Here is a 21,137-nt window from a genome sequence, read left to right on the forward strand (position 1 = left end):
CTGGTCAAAAGTCTTTCCAATATCACTCAGGTCAGAATTAAAACTTTTTTTTTTTGGCTTTGGCAATGATTTTTTGGTTATGACATGAAAAGCATAAGCAAAAAAACAAAAATGGGCAAATGAGACATCAAATATAAAAACTGTTGTGCATCAAAGGATACAATCAACAGCATGAATGATAATTTACAAATAGGATAAATATTTCCAAATTATACATATGACAAGGTGTTAAATCTAAAATATATGAAAACCCCCTACAGCTTAACAATAAAAAACAAATAACCTAATCAGGAAATGAACAACAACTTGAATAGATATTTTTCTTTTTTCTTAAGTTTATTTTTTTCTTTTTTAATTGTTTTCCTATTACAGTTGTCCCTATTTCCCCCCATTGCGCTCCACTGCCCCACTCCCACAGTCAATCCCCACCCTGTTGTCCATGTCCATGGGTCATTTTTACTAGCTCCTTTACTAGACCCTTTCCCTTCTTTCCCCCCTTCTACCCTCCCCCCTCCCCTCTTGTCACTGTTAGTCTGTTCTGTGTTTTCATGCCTCTGGTTCTATTTTTCTCATTTGTGTTTTGTTCATTAGGCTTCTATATTAGGTGAGTTGATATGGTATTTGTCTTTTGCCACCTGGCTTATTTCACTTAGCATAATAGTCTCCAGTTCCACCCATGGATGAGTGAATCAAAAAACCTGGTACATTTACACAATGGAATACTATGCAGCAGAAAGAAAGGAGGATAAACATTTTAGAACATTTACTATGTGATCATCAAGGACCATGTGATCAGGCTTTTCACCCTGTTTCTCAGTTTGTCTCTTCCATTGGTTCTACTCTCCATATCCTCCAGCCCACTGTCTTTGGAAGGAGTAGAGGAGTGGGATAATTGTAATAGTCAAACAATAAAATATTTTTTAAATAATTAAAAGAAAATTAAATATGTGAGCACATTTCTGCCTCCAGGCATTTGTACTTGCTGGTCCCTGCACTAGAACACCTTTTCTGCTAAGAATCACAAGATTCACTACCCCACTCTGTCCACTCTCTGTTCTGATTACATTATTTTCTTACTTCAAAGAAGCCTGTCCTGAATAATCTATTAAAGTACAACACTGAGCTCTTTCATCTCTTTAACCTCCTTTTCCTTCTTAACATGGATCACTCTCTGACATATATTTGTTTGTATATTTAGAGTCTGTCTCCATTCACTAGAGTATAAGCTTTCTGACAGCAAGAATTCCACTGATTTTGAACACTGGTATATTCCATGAATAAAATTTGGAACATAGTACGTGCTTGATAAATACCAATCAAATAGCTCAATCTCTAATGTGGTTCTGTTGTACTAATTAGGCAATAACTATTCTGATGAAGCATTTATGCAATTAATGTGGCCAGGAAGTCAGAAACTAGGGGTAAGGGATGGTGGTGGAAATTTTAAAGTATCGAGATAAACTTTACTATAAAATATAGTTTTAATTATGTTGCTGAGATAGAGATTAAAAATATACTTGTACAGTGTGATATAAAGCTGTTGTGAGTAAAGTAATCCTTAGGTCTAAACTCTATGGACCCATTCTAAAATATTTTGATGAAAAAAAATGTATAGTGTTAACATTGTTGCTCAATGGGGTTTCTGAGCAGTAATTAAGGATCTGACAGCAAACTGTGTGTCTTGTGATCTAGACTATAAGAACAGTCAGAAAACAGGAGTGGGCATCAGCACAAACATTACAACCCAGGATGTGATTTATACTGTCTGGTAATGGGAGCTCAATATCAGTAATGTTGTGATAACTGCACTCAAAGTTAGTTCCTCTGTTTTCTGTTTTTTTCAGGATCTGAGGCCAGTTTGGTAACTCAGTTTGTGTGTGTGTGTGTGTGTGTGTGTGTGTGTGTGTGTGTGTGTGTGAGAGAGAGAGAGACAGAGAGAGAGAGAGAGACAGAGAGACAGAGAGAGAGATTAAACTAAAATGGAAATATGTTTAGAGTTCTGTTTTATTAATTGCTGCCCTGTGTCCTTTGTTGTTTATATTTTTTGCCTAAGTCTGGGTTATCTCCTTGATTGACTGATTAATTGATTGTGGAGATTACAGAGGACACACATGGGTATAAGTAGAGTAGAAGAAATTTTTTTTTAAATCTAATCACCGAACTACATCAATAAGCAACACTAACTGGATCACCCAAGCAATTGGCTGTCATTGGTAATCAGACCTCACCACTGCTATTACTCTCCCATTTATATTTATGCCAATAACTCTGATACTTACTACAGTGGTACCTTAGTACTCATTGTTAATTCATTTAGATGAAGGGTGAGCAAGCTGTAATTGATGATGAATTTTCTCTTCAGAGGTGGAGTTCTGACCTGTGAAAGTTCTAGCATGTGCAAGCAAGTGGTGAGTGCTGAAATATTTTTTTTAATCTAAATGGGACAAGTGCCAGGTGGGATGAGTTCTGAAGCAGAGAAGTACTGAGGTACCACTGTATTTTCAATTGCCAGGAAACAGGTAGAGATATCTTGTCTTGGATAGTCATTCAATAGTGGGCATCTGGGCAATGACATCTGGTTTTTCAAATGAGAGTTGTACCTAAAAGCAAAAAAGAGACTCTGGATGAAACATAACTCTCAGCCATCTCACAAAACATTTTGCACTGTGAGCAAAAAGTGAGAATGAAGGGCGCTCCTGGGGTTGATGGGACCAAGCCCGTGGACATTCTAATGCCCCATCACTGCCACCCTACCTTTTAGAAGTAATTTCCCATGTAAGAATATACTCTTTATCACAGAAGAAGTAGCTCATGTCTAAATCAAGGTCTTTCTAATTGCATTTCTTCTATTTTAACTTTATAATATACAAATTTAAACTGGGTCTCGAATATCTTCTACCTTAAACACCCAAGGTTAACTCCTCAGTTCAGTAAGTCACATGATTCAAAACTTTGTCCTTAAGACCTGAACACAACTTTCACATCCTACCACCACCTTCAACTCTGAAGTTTTTTGCCATGGATTTATTAATGGGATCCTATTCCTAATCTCTTAGCAACTTCCTTGAGATTAATGTGTAATGCCTATTTATCCAACATGACTCAACTTCTTAAGTTCCCATTCCCTGAGACCCTAATTCACATTACAATATGATCTTCTCTCATTTACTGAAGGTGTATTCTTCTTTCCCACAGGACTGCTCCTATTCTCTACAGTTTTGAATTTAAGATAAAATGAACACTTCCTCATATTAATACCAATACCTTTCTCACTAAAGAAAAGGGCAGGGGAGCATCTGTTCATTTATTATGCATTTATTTACTGAATAATATTAATTCCTGCATGCCAACATGTTGAGATATTGAGAAAATTCCTGCCTTTCTGAAGTTTGGATTCAAGTGAGTAAATACAGGTAAAAAAACAAACCAAATACATACCAAATGAGTGGTGGTCAGAGCTATGGAGGAAAACAAATAAGGATGGAGTGGGGCAATAAGGAATATCCTGAGCTTGGAAAGAAATATAATCTTCCTTTCTGGACCACTCCATTCAGAGAATGACTTCTCCTGTATTTTCTTTCAGGGCCCTAGGTGTTTGTGTTGTTGTTGTTGTTATGGACTCTATCACAATCAGGAGTGGCATATTTGTTTGTTGGCCTACTTGTTTAGTATCCATCTCTCTCACAAAAATGTAGGTCCTCGGTGGCCTTGTGACACAATGTCTCATCTATGCCCATGTTACCAGGATAGCAACAATTACCAAGCAGAACACCCAATAAATACTTATTTATATAATAAATTAAGCAATAAGAATATCAAAATACTTTCCATTCTTTTAATTTTCAGGACCTATAACCCATAACATTTAAGCTTCTATTTTATATTACTTTGGTTTACTGTGATCTGATGCTCTGATGCATTACATCTTATTTTTAAAATCAGATTTTAAACACTGTAAACAGTAAACAGGTACTGTTATACTTCTGTTTGCCTGACAAAGCTTGTAATTGTAACTTGAATTAAGAATAATAGAAAAGTCTTCCTGAACAAAAAAGTGATTAGAAATAGAAAAAGGAGCTTACCTTCCAAAATACTTCCTCTATGTGAAAGTGCCAAAAATATTTCTGGAAGCATGTGATTAGTTTTGTAATGAAGAGAGAACCCTTTTTAATGTCTCTCCAGGATACGTTATTTACGAAGATAAGGAGTGGTAAGCTTAAGGCTGTGGCCTTACAATTTTTCATTACATTGTTTGTTTCATGTGTTTGTTTTCCAAGCATAGCTTGGAGATTAATTTGACATGTTTAAGGAGGAAACTCTTTTATCTACATTATTAACTCATTTTCCACAGTGGAAAAAACAAAAACAAAAAACTGGTAGACGTTAACTAAGAGATCAGAATTGCATAAGGTTTGCATTTTATTTTTGGAACTGACTCTTAACTATGTACTTCATGTTCATTCACGTAATTTGAAAAGAAGCTTGAAAGATACCGAAATTATCCCATTTTTAGAGGAAAAAATGGACACTCAGAGGGGTTAAAGAATTTTCCCAGGCTCATACAGTGAACAACAAAAATGGCCACCTGGCTCCAAGGCTGTTACAGAGTAAAAAACATATTGTCATTCAGAGTAAAATAAACAAAGTAGATAAACAAATTCAAAGGACACTTTTTGAGGGAAGGGGTATGTTTATATCATAGATTGTGGTGACAGTTTCACAGATGTACATTTATATTCAAACTCATTATGTTACATACATTAAGTAATACATTTTTTATGTCAATTAAAACTCTATGAAGTGGTTTAAGAAAGAAATACCTAAAACAAAAATTTTCAAATTAAAAACATTCCAATGTAAGTCCTCTTAAAATGACTACCCAGAGGTCAAGGACTAGACTCTGATCCCTTAAGCCCCAGTGTATCATTTATTACCTCTTTAAAGAACATTCACGCCCTGCTGAGGCAGGCAATGACATTACTCTAAAGAGCATCAAATGAAAAATGTAATGAAAAGAGCTTGGAATTGATAATTTGAGAAAGGGTAGCCAGTTTTGGAATCCGTAAAATTCTATTTAAAAAGTTAAATTGATTAATTGAATCATTCATTTGTTTTTAAGTGGTGTATGGTCAGTAGGATTACCTGTATTAAGTTGTTTTAATGTTTGATAGGCCTTAAAGTACAGCAGTTACATTAAAAGTATAAATTTAAAAAGTGGAAAACATATAGAATTTTTGTTCCCATTAGATACATGAGATAAATATAAATTATTCTGACAGTATTCAAAGTGTGTTTAGATCATTGCTGCATAGAGCCTATCTTAAAATTCTAGCATCATTCAGGGGTAACCTCAGGCTCACAAATCCTTGTCTGCAACTGAAAGACACCTACATGGGGTTGAAGAGCAGAAAGCAATGAAGTTCTTCTCCACATGAGCTTTGTAAACGGCATCCTCCTCCAGTTTCTCATGTGACTGTGAAGAGCTGTCTGCCAAGGCTGCTGGAGAGTCACTGACCCACAATTCTCCGCGATTTGCTGTGGAGATATCAACTTTATAAACACTCTGTGCTTCCCTCAGTTTGACTGTCACAATTGCCCACCTCTTTCTTTTTAAATGTTTATTATTGCCCTGGCTGGGTACCTCAGTTGCTTAGAGTGGCATCCCAATATGACAAGGTTATGGGGTTCATCCCTGGTCAAGTCACATACCAGATTCATCCAATGAATGTATAAATAATGGAAAAACAAATCAATGTTTTCTTTCTCCCTCTCTCTCAAATCAACAAATAAAAAAATAAATTTAATTAATTAAATAATGTTTATTCTAATCAGTTTTATACATATGTATTGCACACACATACAAATATACATATTAACCTCTTCCCCCGCATACATAACTTGGCCTGTATGTCTTTAAACAATGTGCCAGTTTATAGTGAAAGCATCTTGTCTGTAAACAGTGACACTATCATAAAATTGGGAGAACCCATTTGCTAAGAAGAGCAAAGGAGTTAAAGCCCTATCTGCATAATTTCAGGGCATGGTTACCAGTTTTAGATAAATTGTTTCTGCTCTTTTCCTAAACACTGCACCAAAAAGCTAGCAGGCAATTGGAAATCAGAAAAAAAAAAAAAATTGGAGAGCAATGCCAAGTACCCTCATATCTCCCTCAGTTCCCTTTCAATAAAACAGAGGGAAAAAAAAAGGGTGTTGCTGTTACAGAATAATTCTGCTTTCAAATGAAAGTCTTATCAAGTCAGAGAATGTCAAAATGTCTGCAAAAACATTTACAAGAAAAGCTGTCATTAAAACTATTTCCTTCCAAGGTTTAAATATGTTTGTTTAACTTTGATTTAGGGATTCTGAATATCTTTCACCACTTACCTTGGATTAAACTGAATATTTATCAGCTGAAATGACAATTTCTCATGATATCAACCCCCTGATTGAAGCTTCCCAAGAATTCAATTCACTTTATTTGCAGTAAACGGGGACTAAGATTGTTTCCCCTAACACCAAAACATACGTCACAGTTCTCAGCAAACACCTCATGAACTCTGGATTTTCCATATCAGAACTCACCATCTCTGCAGGCCTGGACAATGATGACCTTAGGTTTGTCCTTTAGACTGAGGCAATGACGATTGTTTAACATGCGAAAGATGGTATCATAAGGTAGCACATCTGGCTTTTCATCACTGTGCGTAGTCCCACAGATTCCTTCCAGGATGCCGTGAGACATGAACACCAAGAATGTACTGTCTGAAGATTTGTGCTCTGGGCGGGCAGCAAATGCCTCCAGCACTGACTCCATCTCCTGCAAAAAACCACTATGTCTTACTTTAATGGGACAAGTATTAACAATAACCTTATCTCCTATTTATCATGAGCAGTATAAGAAACATTATAATATTCCAAATACTGTGCCTTCACATAATGGTTGCTCAATGATAGCTGTTTTTGTTTTTGTTTTCCTTTCTACAATGGAGCAGGAATTCAACTGTGCTCCTGATCACACTGTACATACTGCCCTCTTGAAATATTTTATATTTGCTTATTTTCACTTACATAACTTTTTCTTTCTTTCTCTTCCTTTTATCTCATTAATTAATGAGAGCCTTGTGTCAGAAAAATATCATACCACTTCCCTTCAAAATTCTTCTCTCTGTCCTTAGAATAAAATCAAACTTCTGACCTACGTATACTGCCTCCTTCCTGTCTTCTTCCTCACATAAGCTCTAATAACACTGGTCCTCCTGTGTTTTTCTTGTTCCAGTTATATTCAGTTTAGACATAATTTTTAGTTATCCTTCTGGAATGTATTTTATCCACATATTTGCAGGCCTGTCTTGTTACTGGTAGTAATGGTAGTCATGTGTCATCTTCTGTATTGACGCCTAACAAAACTCTTCTTGACCATTCCATAAAAACTAGTACTCCCCAATCACCAATTTGTCCTTATGTTTTATTTTTTATTTTTCTCTTACTTTTAACTTATTTCCACACTTACACAGAGACATGTAGATACATCAAATCTCTGAAATTTTCTGTTTTGCTTTTAGTTGGATTGGTGCCCCACCAGAAAACATAATTCAATAGAGCCTGGAACTTCCTGTCTCATTTACCGGTACCAGGAATAGGCCCTGCAACAAAGTCAGGACCTAGTATTTTTCATGATGAGGACATGTCTACTAAACATTTATTACTTTAGATTTTCTGGGAATATAGGATCTGAATCCCAATCATTTCTCATTGGAACTAAGAATTGTAAGGGTCCACATGCCAATCACTTTTTATATTTTTTATAGAATTGAAATTAGTTGGAACCCCAAAGAGACATAAATATATTCTCTTTAATAATTTTATTTATAAATACTCATACACACATGCATGAATACACGCATACACACACACACAATACATGGTCAGAGATTTTTAAAGTATTTGGCTAACTATATTATAAAGTTAACTTGTAAGTAGAAGGATGTGTGTTGAATATGTATATGTTTGGGGTGGGAGAGGAGCGCTTACCTTGGCTGTGAGTTTCTCTTCCACATCCACACTGTAGCCAAGGCCCTCAAGCAGTCCCTTTATCCCTGCAATGTCAAGCTCAGCCCCCTGCCTGAGTGGAAGATGATCAAACTCTCTGTTGCATATGATGAGAGCCAGATGAGTGCGGTCCTGTTTCTCCTTTATTAGATAGATCTGCAGGGAATGAATATGCAGTGGGTTTCATTTAACTTCATCTCTTTTAAACCCTCATACACTAATCACTGTTGCTTTGTTACAGGCTCATATAGCTGCTCTTTCCCCTCTCCTGTACCAGAGACTCTGCCTTTTTCTTTGTAATGAATTGAATTGAGAATAGAAAGAAAGGAATTGATTGTGATTTAGAACCTTCCAATTATTTAAAAATAAAAAGCATTCACTGAAAAAAATGAAAGTGACTCATTTTTTAAGAGCCTAGAACTGGACCCAGAAGACATCTTTGGGATAGATACTCAAGAATCTTGAGGACACTAGAACAATTTCTACCCTAACTTTCTTCTCTCTCCTCTTCACCTAGACAACTGTTCTTAGTATTCAAGGTTCGGATCAAATTTCATAAACACCAGTAAACATTTGCTATTGGCTCTAACTGAAAATACTCATAAGTACATCAAAGATCTTTTACCTTCAGTAACATCATTATTTTGATATTATTTTTAACACATATTATGTGTTTCAGGCTTTAAGTATATTTTTAAAACATGTTTCATGTTCAGGCTTTTCAAGTAGTATGCAGATAATTACTACTCAGCCATGTTATCTTATATTCACAAATATTTTGATTTTATGACTGAAGCTTACTGTAATAAATCCCAAATAGGTATGAGAACAAAAAATATACTGAGAGATCTGATTTTATCATGAGATTGGAGGAAAATTGGAACTTGTGTGAGGCTACATGATTTCCTCCTTGCTCAAAGCATCTGAGAAAGACATTACTGCTGTCTTCACCTCACCACTCTGCCATTAATGCTTTAAGAGATTGAGTATTCGGTGAAAGCAATTGTTTCTCTTTCTTTCTCTACTTTATGTACAAAACACAGTACCTCTCCAGCCCTTTCTTTACACAGTTTCAGGAATTCTTTACGAGGACAAAGCTTGAGGGTATCTGTAGATTCTGCTGACTCAGCTGGTCCAGTCTTTTTCTCTAGGAACTGAAGGATATATCACATGATAGAAATGTTAACATCTGCATCTGTGAACCAAGTATCACTTAAGAACTGACAGGGAAGGTAAATCCTGAGAAGAATTTTTTAAACCTTTAATGTAGGAATTATAGTTGTATCTAACCCATAGTATGAAGATATGTATTATGACTGAGAAAGAAGGAAGAAATTCTTGGTAGCAGATCCACCCACTAATATATGATCAATTCTGATTATTATGAGCTAAATGCTTTGATGTTTTGGGTCAAATTTAGCCTTTTTATGTTCATCAACATGGTTTAAGTTTAGCAATTTTTTCTATAAGAATCTCATACACCTAAGTGAACTTTCTCTTGTCAGTGAGCAAAAGTATATTGCGTAGATATTTATCAGTGTTATCCATTAGAAATATAATATAATATCTCACAAATGATTTTCCATATTTCTTCCAACACCATAACCTGATGGTTATGACCAGAAACGTGAAATATTCTGAGTCTGTATTTGATAACACATGGTCTATTTCCTTCTCTGAATGAAGGAGAGCCATAGGCTGTCCTACAAAGTGTCAAGCCCAAGACAACAGACTAAAGCTTATCTCATGCTTCTCATCTAGACTGCTGAACTAAATTCACAAATAATAAATTCAAGAACATTTCCTTGAGGACACATTGTTATGGCAGTAGTGTACATACTGAAAACTTTCTTTTGGGAAGATCTCTCCCAGTAGAGTCATTCAAAAAGGACATCTAATTGCCATATTGTGTGGCCCTGAAAAAAACATGGCAAGTAGATGAGGGAGAGACAAATCCATGACAACCCTGATTAAGGAGGCAATGTTTGACAAGTGATGAGGCTGGTTCCAGGTGTTAGAGTTATCATAGTGGGTTGGACAACTGCCATTGTAATTCAAGGACTAAGAATGGAAAGGAACATGGCAAGGTAGAAAAATAGTTATTTTGAACTCATCATTATTTATTGATTGTCTTTCATTTGGGAAGAGTGTTAACTGAAAAAGAGGTACTGTAAGAAAAAAAAGGAATTAGCCATAGGTGAATTTCTTATGGCACTAATACAGGCATAGCCTTCCCTGGTGCTTAGGAAAAATGGTTTCTTGTTTTCCTTCTTATTGGACCTGGGAAGCATAAAAGAGACCGGTGGCTGGGAGTCTATCTGAGCTCTCATTTCTGCTGTGTGGAGGGACTAAAGGACTAAAGAAGCAGCAGATCAGTTGCCTGAGAGCTGTATCAGGGCCTCAGGAGCATGGGAGGTAGAGGGGCTGAGCATTACACAAGGTCCACAGACTAGTTCCATGACAGTGGACAATGCTACTCAAAAGAATATGCAGAGGACAATTAGAAGAGTCTACTTTTAAATCCTAACTTTTTTGTAAGTATTGAATTTATTCTCTGAGTGCCTCACCATCCTTGTACATATATTATTCTTCCTGCAGAGCAAAATATGGATGAAAAAATTATAAAAAGTATTTGATTACAGACCTTAAGTCCTTATGTCAGATAACTATATAAGCTTCTAAGAACACCTAGACTCAACTAACTGACTGACGAACTAACTAAATAAATATTGTGCCTTGCCAGGAGGACTAAAGAATATACTGTAGGGAACCACTCCTCGTGGTTTAGGGAATTGTAGCCCCAGCCTGAGCATGACTGCTGCTGGCATTCCGGCTGTGCTTGTCTTTAAGTTTCAACATAAGGCTGTGTGTGAAACATAATCAAAAGCCACTCAGAGGGTTTCTGTGGGAATTAGATTTAAAGAATGCTTATTATGCTTTAGAACTTGCTCTGCTTTCTTTATCATTAATGTAACATAAACAACCTCTAGCAAGGAATGTATGAAACTTTGCACCCAATGCCAGTGTGGCGTCCAGATGTTTGATAGACCGTGACACAGACTGGTCACTGTACCCTCTGTACTGTTACTTGTAATCTGTTACTGTCAACTGTAATCCTAATGCCTCCAAACTATTGATGATTCATAAATCTTGACCTTGTATCTCTCATGTGTATCCTCCTCAATAAAAAGCACGAGGGAAGAAAGTCTAATCGCTGTTCTCCACTACAGAGAGCCATCACCTTCCTTCCCCCAGACATATTGAAATGTCCTGGGTAAAAGTTTGTTCCACCGTGGTTACAAAGCCTCTGCTGGACAGAGCAACTTCCAATCGAGCCTCAGGAGTGTGAGGCACCTCTGCCATAATATACAATGAAGTTTTCAGACTTTTCTCATGAACTTCAGCAACTGAACTGCTGCATAGTCAAATGGGAAATGAGTAATCAAAAGAAGATTGCTGAGGCTAAAGCAATAAGAACAAAGAGTAAAAAGACAGGGGACATTCAATAGTGCCATGGATTTAGAAATGGGACGCTGAAGCCAGACATAAAGAAGTTGCCTGCAAAATAACATGACCAATGAAGAAATCAGAACTTGAGTCTGAGTTGCTGACCTTACCTAAGGAAAGCCCCAGCTTCTTTTCAAGGTAAGGGTCGGATATACTAATTTGAACAATAAATAATTGGCTTGCCTGGTGTCCTTTCCGAATGATGGAGTCAATCAAATCTCAGGCCTTATCCATAACTGTGGAATTTTCCTTTCTCACTTTCTCCATCTCCTCCTGGTTCAACACTCTTTTCTCTAGTAGTTCATCCAACAAGCCATTTATCGTGCCAATGCTCACTGACTGAATAAACACCCTCCTCTTTGACTTCAGCACTGTGTCTGTTTTAAGCACAAGGAATTCTCAAGTCACTAAAACAACCTCATTTTCCTCTCATGTCAACAAAAGAGAATAGCCTCCTTTTAATTTTATCCATTAAATGCCCCCCCCCACACACACACACAGCTCAGTAATCCTGAGGATAACCACATTTTTTATTCTTTCCTCAGTATTACCCAGGTATGTTCACTGAATGGCCTGAAGTCTGAGATTTACTATCACTAAATAGTGCCTGAACACCAGGGCTGATCCTGACAGTTAGTGATGTTTATTCAACTCTGCATAAGAAAAGAATAAAATAGTGATATCTCATTTCCTTGGGCACAACAGCTGGTGGTACCTATCATACCAATTGTGCACCCTCAGTCAGATAATTCCGCTGAGATTTCAAAATGACAGCAGAAAGGAGTAAAGCTCCAGTTCCTTTCCAGCCCTTGCCTTTGCTTTCTGAAAGCTCTGAAAGTCTTCTTTCTGGGTCCCACTCTGTTTTCCTTTGCCTTCTCTCCTCTTTCTTCCCTCTCCTCATTGATGCTCACCTAAACATTCATAAAATCTAATTATGGCTTCCCCAAAATGCAGCTACTTTCAAAAAAATTTCCTCAAGTTGTGCCCTTTTAAACAGTAAAAATCAAACAAACAAACAAACAAAAAACAAGAATTTACCAGCCATGGCTTTCCTCTCTTGTTTTAAATGTGAGATGTGAAAACGAAAGTATGTTCAAACTTCCTTTTCATCAACCTCTTTATATATATTAGGAAATACCAACTATCTGCTCCTGCAAATGCTTGTCTTTGTTTTCTGTTTGTTTGTTTTTCCCATAATAGCAACGAGATTGATTAACCTTAGAGTGAATCAGGGGGTATGTTCTTGGGAAATTCCTTCATCAGCCCTTGGATAGGGTCAGAGTAAGAAGAGTGTGAAGTCTAAAGAATAAGAAAGGAATATGGAAGTATGTATACAATTAAACTCACACAATAATAAATATCTCACTTGTTAAGAAGTGTAATTAGGAAAAGTAACTCATCCCTCAGTGTCAGAGTCCATTCATGGTGCTATAAAAAGATATCACAGACTGGGTCACTTACAAACAAAGGAATTTATTCCTCACAGTTCTGCAGTCTGGAAGATCAAGATGAGGGTGCCAGCAGGGTTGAATGGTTGTGAAGTCCCTTTTCTGGGTTTCAGACTTCTAACTTCTCACCATGCCCTCATATAGCAGAAAGGGTGAGATATCTCACTGGTGTCTCTGGTATAAGGGCATGAAGACCTTTCATGAGGCTTCTGCCCTCATGATCAAATTGTCTCTCTCAAGCCCTAGCTTTTAATACTGTCACTTAATAATATCACTAATGCTGTCATTAAGTTTTAACATATGAATATTAGAAAAACACATACATTCAATCTACAGTATTTGGAGAAATTGAATCAGTTGCTAGTCCCCAGAAAACTTAGCCAATTTATTTTATAGATAGGATTGATTGAAGATGAATTAATAACAAAATGCCTTAGTCTTTCAAAGTTATCAATTTATTTACAAAAATACTCATGGGATTATTACCTTAGTTTCTTATGAGAATAATAATCCAGAGTTGCTAAAACATTCAGTGTCTGTGTATGCATACATGCAAGAAATATTTAAATTAAATATTAATAGCTGTATTACTTTTATTTTAAAAATCTACTATTAGAAACAAACTTTCGTTTTTACATGTGGACTGCCAGTTTCTATCTCTGCTCTAAACTACATGTTAAATTTATTTTAATTAGAATAAAATTTACTGTGTATATTTTAATCTAAGTGTTTTCTCAGTGTGTTTTTATCTTTACTTCACTACTTACCAAATCCTGTTTGCAGTACAACTCTGTGCTTCTTGACACAAGGAAACTTGTTAAAGGGAAGAAAGCAGAAATTGCAGGTACGTTGCTTCATTTACACATTTATATTTATTCATTTATTTTTGAAATGCCTTAAGGACTTCACATGAAGATTTCTCTATAAGCCAAGGTCACACACCACTAAGCTGAAACATGCTGAGGTGGCATTCAAGCCACAGAAAGGATGGCCAGGCAGTGTGACTGGGGATGTGGAGCCATAATCATTGATCCTGAGAAGCTAAGTAGGGAGTCACTACACAGCAAAGGATCACTGTGTCCTCAAATTGAAGATGCTAAAAACTGGAAACATTACAAATATCTATTACAGGTGCTTGCATGAGTAAACAAATTGTGCTAAATACAGCCACAGTGATACTACTCAGCAATAAAAGAGGAGCAAATTACTGATACATGTAATAAACTTGATGAAAACATTACACTTGTATTCTGAGTGAAAGAAGCCATATATAATAGAATACATACACTATGATTCCAATTATCTAAAATTATAGAACAGGACAAACTAATGTATTTTGATAGAAATAAGATCAGTGTTTCCCAGAGAAGGAGGTAGAGAGAAGGGCATGAAGGGACCTTCTGGGATAATGGAAATGTTCTGCATCTTGATGCTGTTACTATATAGTATACATTTTTCAAAAATAATCAGATTATACCCATAAAAATAATATATTTTGTGTTATATAACTTATACTACAACAATGTTGAATTTCAAAAACCAAAATCAATGGTCATAATAATATAATGGATTGGAAAGGATTTGTTGTTCTTATTTTAATGAACATACCCAAGTCTCAGAAAACCAGTTGAACTTGGTGAGAGAAAGAGCTTTCCATAGTGACTAAAATGGAATTACCTACAATTGGATGGGATTTGTAAATAGAATGAAAATAAATTTTAGAAAAAAATGTTTATTCACTCAGATATGTACCTAGTAAATAGTAGTGCATAGATAGACTATTACATAGATAAAATCATAGGATAAATTAATGGTGCAATCCAATTACAAGTAATGTTTAAAAGGAAGCATATTGATTAAAAGATTCTCATGTCAGAATTGCCCGTGATAGCCTATACAACAATATCATTTTTAATAATAGTAGGTAATATAAAAATCATGAATTTTTGTAGTGTTGCTTAACCCTTATAATTCAAAATTCAGTTAACTATCAGAATTCAGAACCCTTATCATTTCAGTTTTCAGTTGCTTTCCAGAGACAATGCAGTACAGTGGTTAATAACTCAAATTCTAAGAGCAAGTCAAATTCTGTTCAAATCCTGGTGTGTCACATGCTAATTGTGTGACTTTGGACAACTCATTTAAGCTCTATGTTCTTTTGTTTTACTGCAGGTAAAATGAAGATATTGACAATAATTTCTTTATATGGTTTCTGTGAAGATTAAATACGTTATTTTTACATCAAATCCCTTATAATAATCAAAATCTTAGAATAATCCTCATATGCAATTAGTGTACATAAATATTGACAATTATGGTTATATTTAATACTTAGAGCATCCTCTTATTTTAAGTCAGTTCAGCTGTATATTAAAATATTTATTCAGCACTCTGTGGGTAACAGAAGTGATATGTTTCCTTACTTAGAAGCTCTGATACACATGTTGCCAAAGTTCCTTTATCAATGTTCACCCTCCCAGAAATTTTAATATTTTTTCTTCCATTGTTAACGCTCCCCATTTGCTTTCTGTCCTTTATCTGATATTTGTATTTCTATATAAGTACAATAAGGTTATACATTCTTGAACCAAAAACCAAATCATTTTAGACAATAGCCAATTGCTTGTGAAGGACTAAAGTTTTCCTGAAGTCTGGAAATAGACAGACATCTGGAAAGAAAATAATCAATAAAGAAGTGAATTAACTTTGTAGGAAGAAAGAAACATGGGAATAATTTGCTAAAATAATAGTTTACTGAGAAAAAAATAAATAAACCTATGATGTTGGTTAAGTAATGAGTTAGAAAACTTCTCTGGATCATTGTAACCTTGGGATTGATAAGTATACGAATGAGGAGCTGACCAGTTTACAGTTTGGTCTTCCATATAGTCACCATTTCCTTTCACCCTGCTGCTGAGGCAAGTCACACCCAGTTCTCTTCATTCAGTGAAATGCAGATGACTCATAAATTGGAAAATCCAGTTAGCTTCTTCCACTTCATTTCCATTCACCCACAATTTTACTTGAAATTCAGTGAGGAGGGCTGATGAGATTGAGGGAAAAAAGAAAAAAACCCTAATGGACATAAACAACAGTGTGGGGATTATGGGAAGAAAGAAGGTAGAAGAGGTTGAGGATGGTTGGGGTGGGGGGAATAAATGGTGATGGACAGAGACTTGACTTGGGGTGGGGAAGACAAAATACAATGTACAGATGAGGTGTTGTAGAATTGTGCACCTGAAACCTGAATAATTTTGTTAACCACAGTCATCCCAATAAATTTAATAAAAAGGGAAAAAAGAACAAAAGAAAAAAACAAAACAGAAACAAACTCATGTGTATGGGGAACAAATTGATTGTGGTCAGATGGTAGGGGGGGCCATTGGAGGCTCATTGGGGGGCTGAATGAAAAGGGTAAAGAGGTTAAGAAGTACAAATTGGTATTTACAAAACAGTCATGGGATGCAATGTACAGTATAGGGAATAGAGTCAATAATATTGATAAAGCATGTATGATGTCACACGGGCGCAAGACTTATGGAGGGAATCACTGCATAGCTTATATAAATGTCTAACCATTGTGCTGTACACCTGAAACTAAAATAGATTGAATGTCCACTATAATTGAAAAATGATTTTTGTAAAAGGAAAGAAAATCTTTTAAAAAGGATCCAAAGACACTGTTTATTTGTCTTCATTTTTATTTAAATACAAAAGGTTAAATATGTGTCATTCTGGTAAAGGTGCTTCTGGAAGTTGATAAAAAGGAGCTGGACTGCCTGTAGTTTCCTGAAGAAGAAAAAAGAACACAAAATCAGGATAGTATTTGGTTGGCTAAAAAGTTCATTTAGGTTTTTTCCCCCATAAAATAAAAGACACATTTTTAAAAATTTCACCTATAACTGTATTGATTTGGATATTTTAAGTATGTCAGCTGTCTCCTATGTTGTATAACATTGATTGTTCTTAATTAATGTCTCAATTTGATTGCTATCAACTTCATCTGATCTACTCGACTGTGGAGAATTATCCAGTGAGAAATCTCCAACACAAAACTTTACAAACCACCCGTGATCAGTTACAGCACCTTCTCCATTCATGAAAAAAATCTTCTTTTCCTGTTGTCTTTTGGATTTTTTGTGAATTTACTGTTCTTAAAATAATAAAGCATAATATGCCAAAAAATTTCCTATTTCTTTTCATCTTTAGTTTTACAATGGCTATACAAAAATTTAAGTTTGATAAATTTTAAAAAAATTCACGCCGATATGACAGCTGTCATAATACAACCTAACAAAATTGTTTTGAATGAAGTTAGACAACTAAGCACTACCAAAAAAAAAAAAAAAAAGGAAATTTTTGGCCAACCCAATAATTCCCAGAAGCCTCAATCCATCCCTTTTGATGATTCTTTTTCATCATATTTCATGTGCTTTTGCCATTTCCCTTGGTTTCAAACTGTGACCATTGTAGTATATTCACAAAAATACCAAGGGTGATTTTTGGAAATTCTAATTAGATGATATCATTTCTCTGGTCAAAAGGCTTTCCAATTTCACTCAGGATAAAAATTTGAGAACATTTACCATGTGATCACCAAGGCCTATATGATCAGCCTGTTCACCCTGTTCCTCAATTTGTCTCTGCCATTGCCCCCTCTCTCAATCTCCTCCAGCCCACCACCTTTTGGCAGTGCTTTAACCATGTGAGCATTTACCTGCCTCTGGGCATTTGTACTTGCTAGTCCCTGTGCTGGAAATACTTTTTCTGCTAAGAATCACAAAATTCACTACCCCACTCTGTCCACTCTCTGTTCTGATTGCATTATTTTCTTACTTCAAAGAAGCCTGTCCTGAATAATCTACTAAAGTACAACACCCAGCTCTTTCATCTCTTTAACCTCATTTATTTTTATTCTTAGCACAGATCACTCTCTGACATATATTTGTGTATTTAGAGTCTGTCTCCACTCACTAGAGTATAAACTTTCTGAGAGTAAGGACTCCATTGATTTTGTACACTGGTATATTCCAAGATTCTAGAATATAACTTGGAACATAGTAAGTGTTTGATAAATATTAGTCAAATACTCAATTTCTTAATGTGGTTCTATTGTACTAATTAGGCAAAAAAAAAGGCTATCTTGATAAAGTATCAATGAAATTATGCAACTAGGTACACAGGAACCAGGGAAAAGGGATGGTGCAGAAAGATTTAAAGTATTATGATAGACCTTTAGGCATGCAGAAGCTTTTTAATTTGACATAGTCCCATTTGTTTATTCTTTCCTTTGTATGCCTTGCCCTAGGAGATATATTGTTGAAAATATTGCTGCATGGGATATCTGAAATTTTACTGCCTGTGTTTTCTCTAGGACTTTTATGGTGCCATGACTTATATTTATCCATCTTGAGTTTATTTTGGTGTATAGTGTAAGTTGATGGTCTAGTTTCATTTTTTATATGTATCTGTCCAGATTTCCAAACACCATTTACTGAAGAGGCTATTTTAATCCATTTTATACTTCTTCCCTCTTTGTCAAATATTAATTGACCATAGAGACTTGGGTTTATTTCTGGGTTCTCTATTCTGTTCCATTGACCTATGTGTCTGTTCTTAAGCCAGTACCAGAGTGTTTTGATTACAGTGGCCTTGTAATATAATTTGATACCAGGTTTTATGATCCCTCCTATTTTGTTTTCCTTCCTCAAAATTGCTGAGGCTATTCAGGGTCATTTACAATTCTATATAAATTTTTAAAATGTATTTGTTCTAGATCTGTGAAATATGTTATTGGTATTATTTTGTGTTTAAGATACTTTTATTTATATTTTTATTATTGTTCAATTACAGTTTTTCCAATTTTTCTCCCTTTGCTCTGCCCTGACCTACCCAACCCACCCCCACACCCCCATTCCCACAGTCAATCCCCACCCTGTTATCCATGTCCATGTATCATTTGTATATGTTCCTTGAGTAGACCCTTTTCCTTCTTTACCCCCTTATCCCCATCCCTTATCCCCTCTGGTTCCTGTCAGTCTGCTCCTTTTTCCCATGCCTCTGGTTCTATTTTGCTGACTTGTTTGGTTTGTTCATTAGGTTCCTGTTAGAGGTGAGATCATATAGTATTTATCTATATGTCATTGGTATTTTAATAGGGATTGTATTGAATCTATAGATTGCTTTAAATAGTATGGACATTTTAATGATGTTAATTCTTTAGTCCATGAACATGGTATATGCTTTCACTTATTTGTGTCTTCCATAACTTCTTTTTTCAGCGTTACGTAGTTCTCTGAGTACAGATCTACAGATCTTTTACCTCCTTGGTTTATTCCTAGGTACTTGATTTTTCTCGCTGCTATAATAAATGGGATTTTTTTTCCTGGTTTCTGTTTCTGATATTTTATTGCTATTGTACAAAAATTCCTTTAAGAAAATATTAGCAAAATGAAAAGGGAACCAACCATATGGGAAAACATATTTGCCAATTATACCTCAGACAAGGTTTTGGTCTCCTAAACATATAAAGAACTCATACAACTAAACACCAGGAAGACAAACAATCCGATTACAAAATGGGCAAAGTATCTGAACAGACACTTCTCAGAGGAGGACATGCAGAGAGTCCATAGGCATGTGAAAGTATGTTTAACATCATGAGCCATCAGAGAGGTGCAAATTAAAACCACAATGAGATACAACCTCACACCTGTCAGAATGGCCATCATTAACAAATCAACAAACAAGTGCTGGAGAGGATGGGAAGAAAAGGGAACCCTAGTGCATTATTGGTGGGAATGTAGACTGGTGCAGCCACTGTGGAAAACAGTATGGAATTTCCTCAAAAAACTAAAAATGGAACCACCTTTTGATCCAGTGATCCTACAGCTCAGATTATACCCTAAGAATCCTGAAAAACCAGTTTAGAAGAACTTATGCACTCCAATGTTCATAGCAGCATTATTTATAATAGCCAAGTGCTGTAAACAGCACAAGTGCCCATCAATAAATGAGTGGATAAAAAAACTGTGGTACATTTACACAATGGAATACTACACAGCAGAAAGAAAAAAGGAACTCCTATCCTTCACAACAGCATGGATGGAAATGGAGAGTATTATGCTAAGTGAAATAAGCCAGGTGGTTAAAGACAAATAGCATATGATCTCACCTATAAGTGGAACCTAATTAATTAAACAAACAAACAAGCAAAATAGAACAGAGATTTGGAAATAACGAACAAATTGAAAAGTGACCAGTAGAGCAGAGGCAGATAATGGGGTAAAGAAGGGGAAGGGTTTAGTCAAGGAACAATTATAAAGGACCCGTGGACATGGACAACAGGGTGGGGTCTGACTGTGAGAGGAGGGGTTTGGGTGGGTCAGGGGAGAGCAAAAGCGGAAAATTGGGGCAACTGTAATTGAACAACAATAAGATAAAATATATTTTAAAATAAAGTATTGAGATAAATTTTACTATATAATTCTAATTATGTTGCTGAGAAGTAGATTAATAATGTACTTATTATACCGTGTGAGATAACTGTTGTTAGTAAAGTAATTCTTGGGTATGAACTCAATGAGCCTATTTTAAATATTTTGACCAAAACACTATGTATGAACATGAGTGTTTAAAGGGGTTTCTGAGCAGTAATTTAGGTTCTGAAGGCCGACTCCTATAATCTAAAATATAAGAATATTAGAGAATCAGAATGAGCATCAGCACAAACATTACAGCCAAGGGTATGTTTTATACTGTCTGGTAATGGGAATTCAATGTCAGTAATGTGATAACTGCACTTAAAAGCAGTTCCTCTGGTTTTAGTTTTCTTTTCAGGATCTGAGGCAAGTTTGGTAATTCAGTGTCTGTGAGTACGTGTTTTGTGTGTGTGTGTGTGTTGTGAGAGAGGGGGGGGGGATAACTAATAATGGAAGCATGGTTACAGTTCTGTTTTATTCATTGCTACCCTGTGTCCTTCATTGTTTGTATTTTTCTGTCTTGGTCTGGCTTATCTCCTTGATTGACTGACTGATTGATTAATTGATTGTGGAGAAGGCACAAGACACAGATGTGTATAAGCAGAGCAAAAGAAATTTTAAAAAATCTAACCATCAAACTACATTAACAAAC

General features: G+C 35.7%; 1 protein-coding gene across 1 annotated transcript; it reads right to left on the bottom strand.

The window, feature by feature from the left end:
- Positions 1-1,891: 1,891 nt before the first annotated feature.
- LOC150019835 (caspase-13-like) lies at positions 1,892-8,686 on the bottom strand. The gene is made up of 5 exons (XM_090267374.1): positions 8,675-8,686; positions 8,032-8,205; positions 6,583-6,817; positions 5,392-5,535; positions 1,892-2,600 (listed from the first exon to the last, which is right to left on the bottom strand). The coding sequence occupies exons 1-5, from the start codon at positions 8,684-8,686 to the stop codon at positions 2,584-2,586; spliced, it is 582 nt and encodes a 193-aa protein (XP_090123500.1). The 3' UTR covers positions 1,892-2,583.
- Positions 8,687-21,137: the final 12,451 nt, after the last annotated feature.

This window comes from Furipterus horrens, unplaced genomic scaffold (genome assembly GCF_987537825.1).
Source record: "Furipterus horrens unplaced genomic scaffold, mFurHor1.1.pri manual_scaffold_2, whole genome shotgun sequence".
Lineage (NCBI taxonomy): Eukaryota > Metazoa > Chordata > Mammalia > Chiroptera > Furipteridae > Furipterus > Furipterus horrens.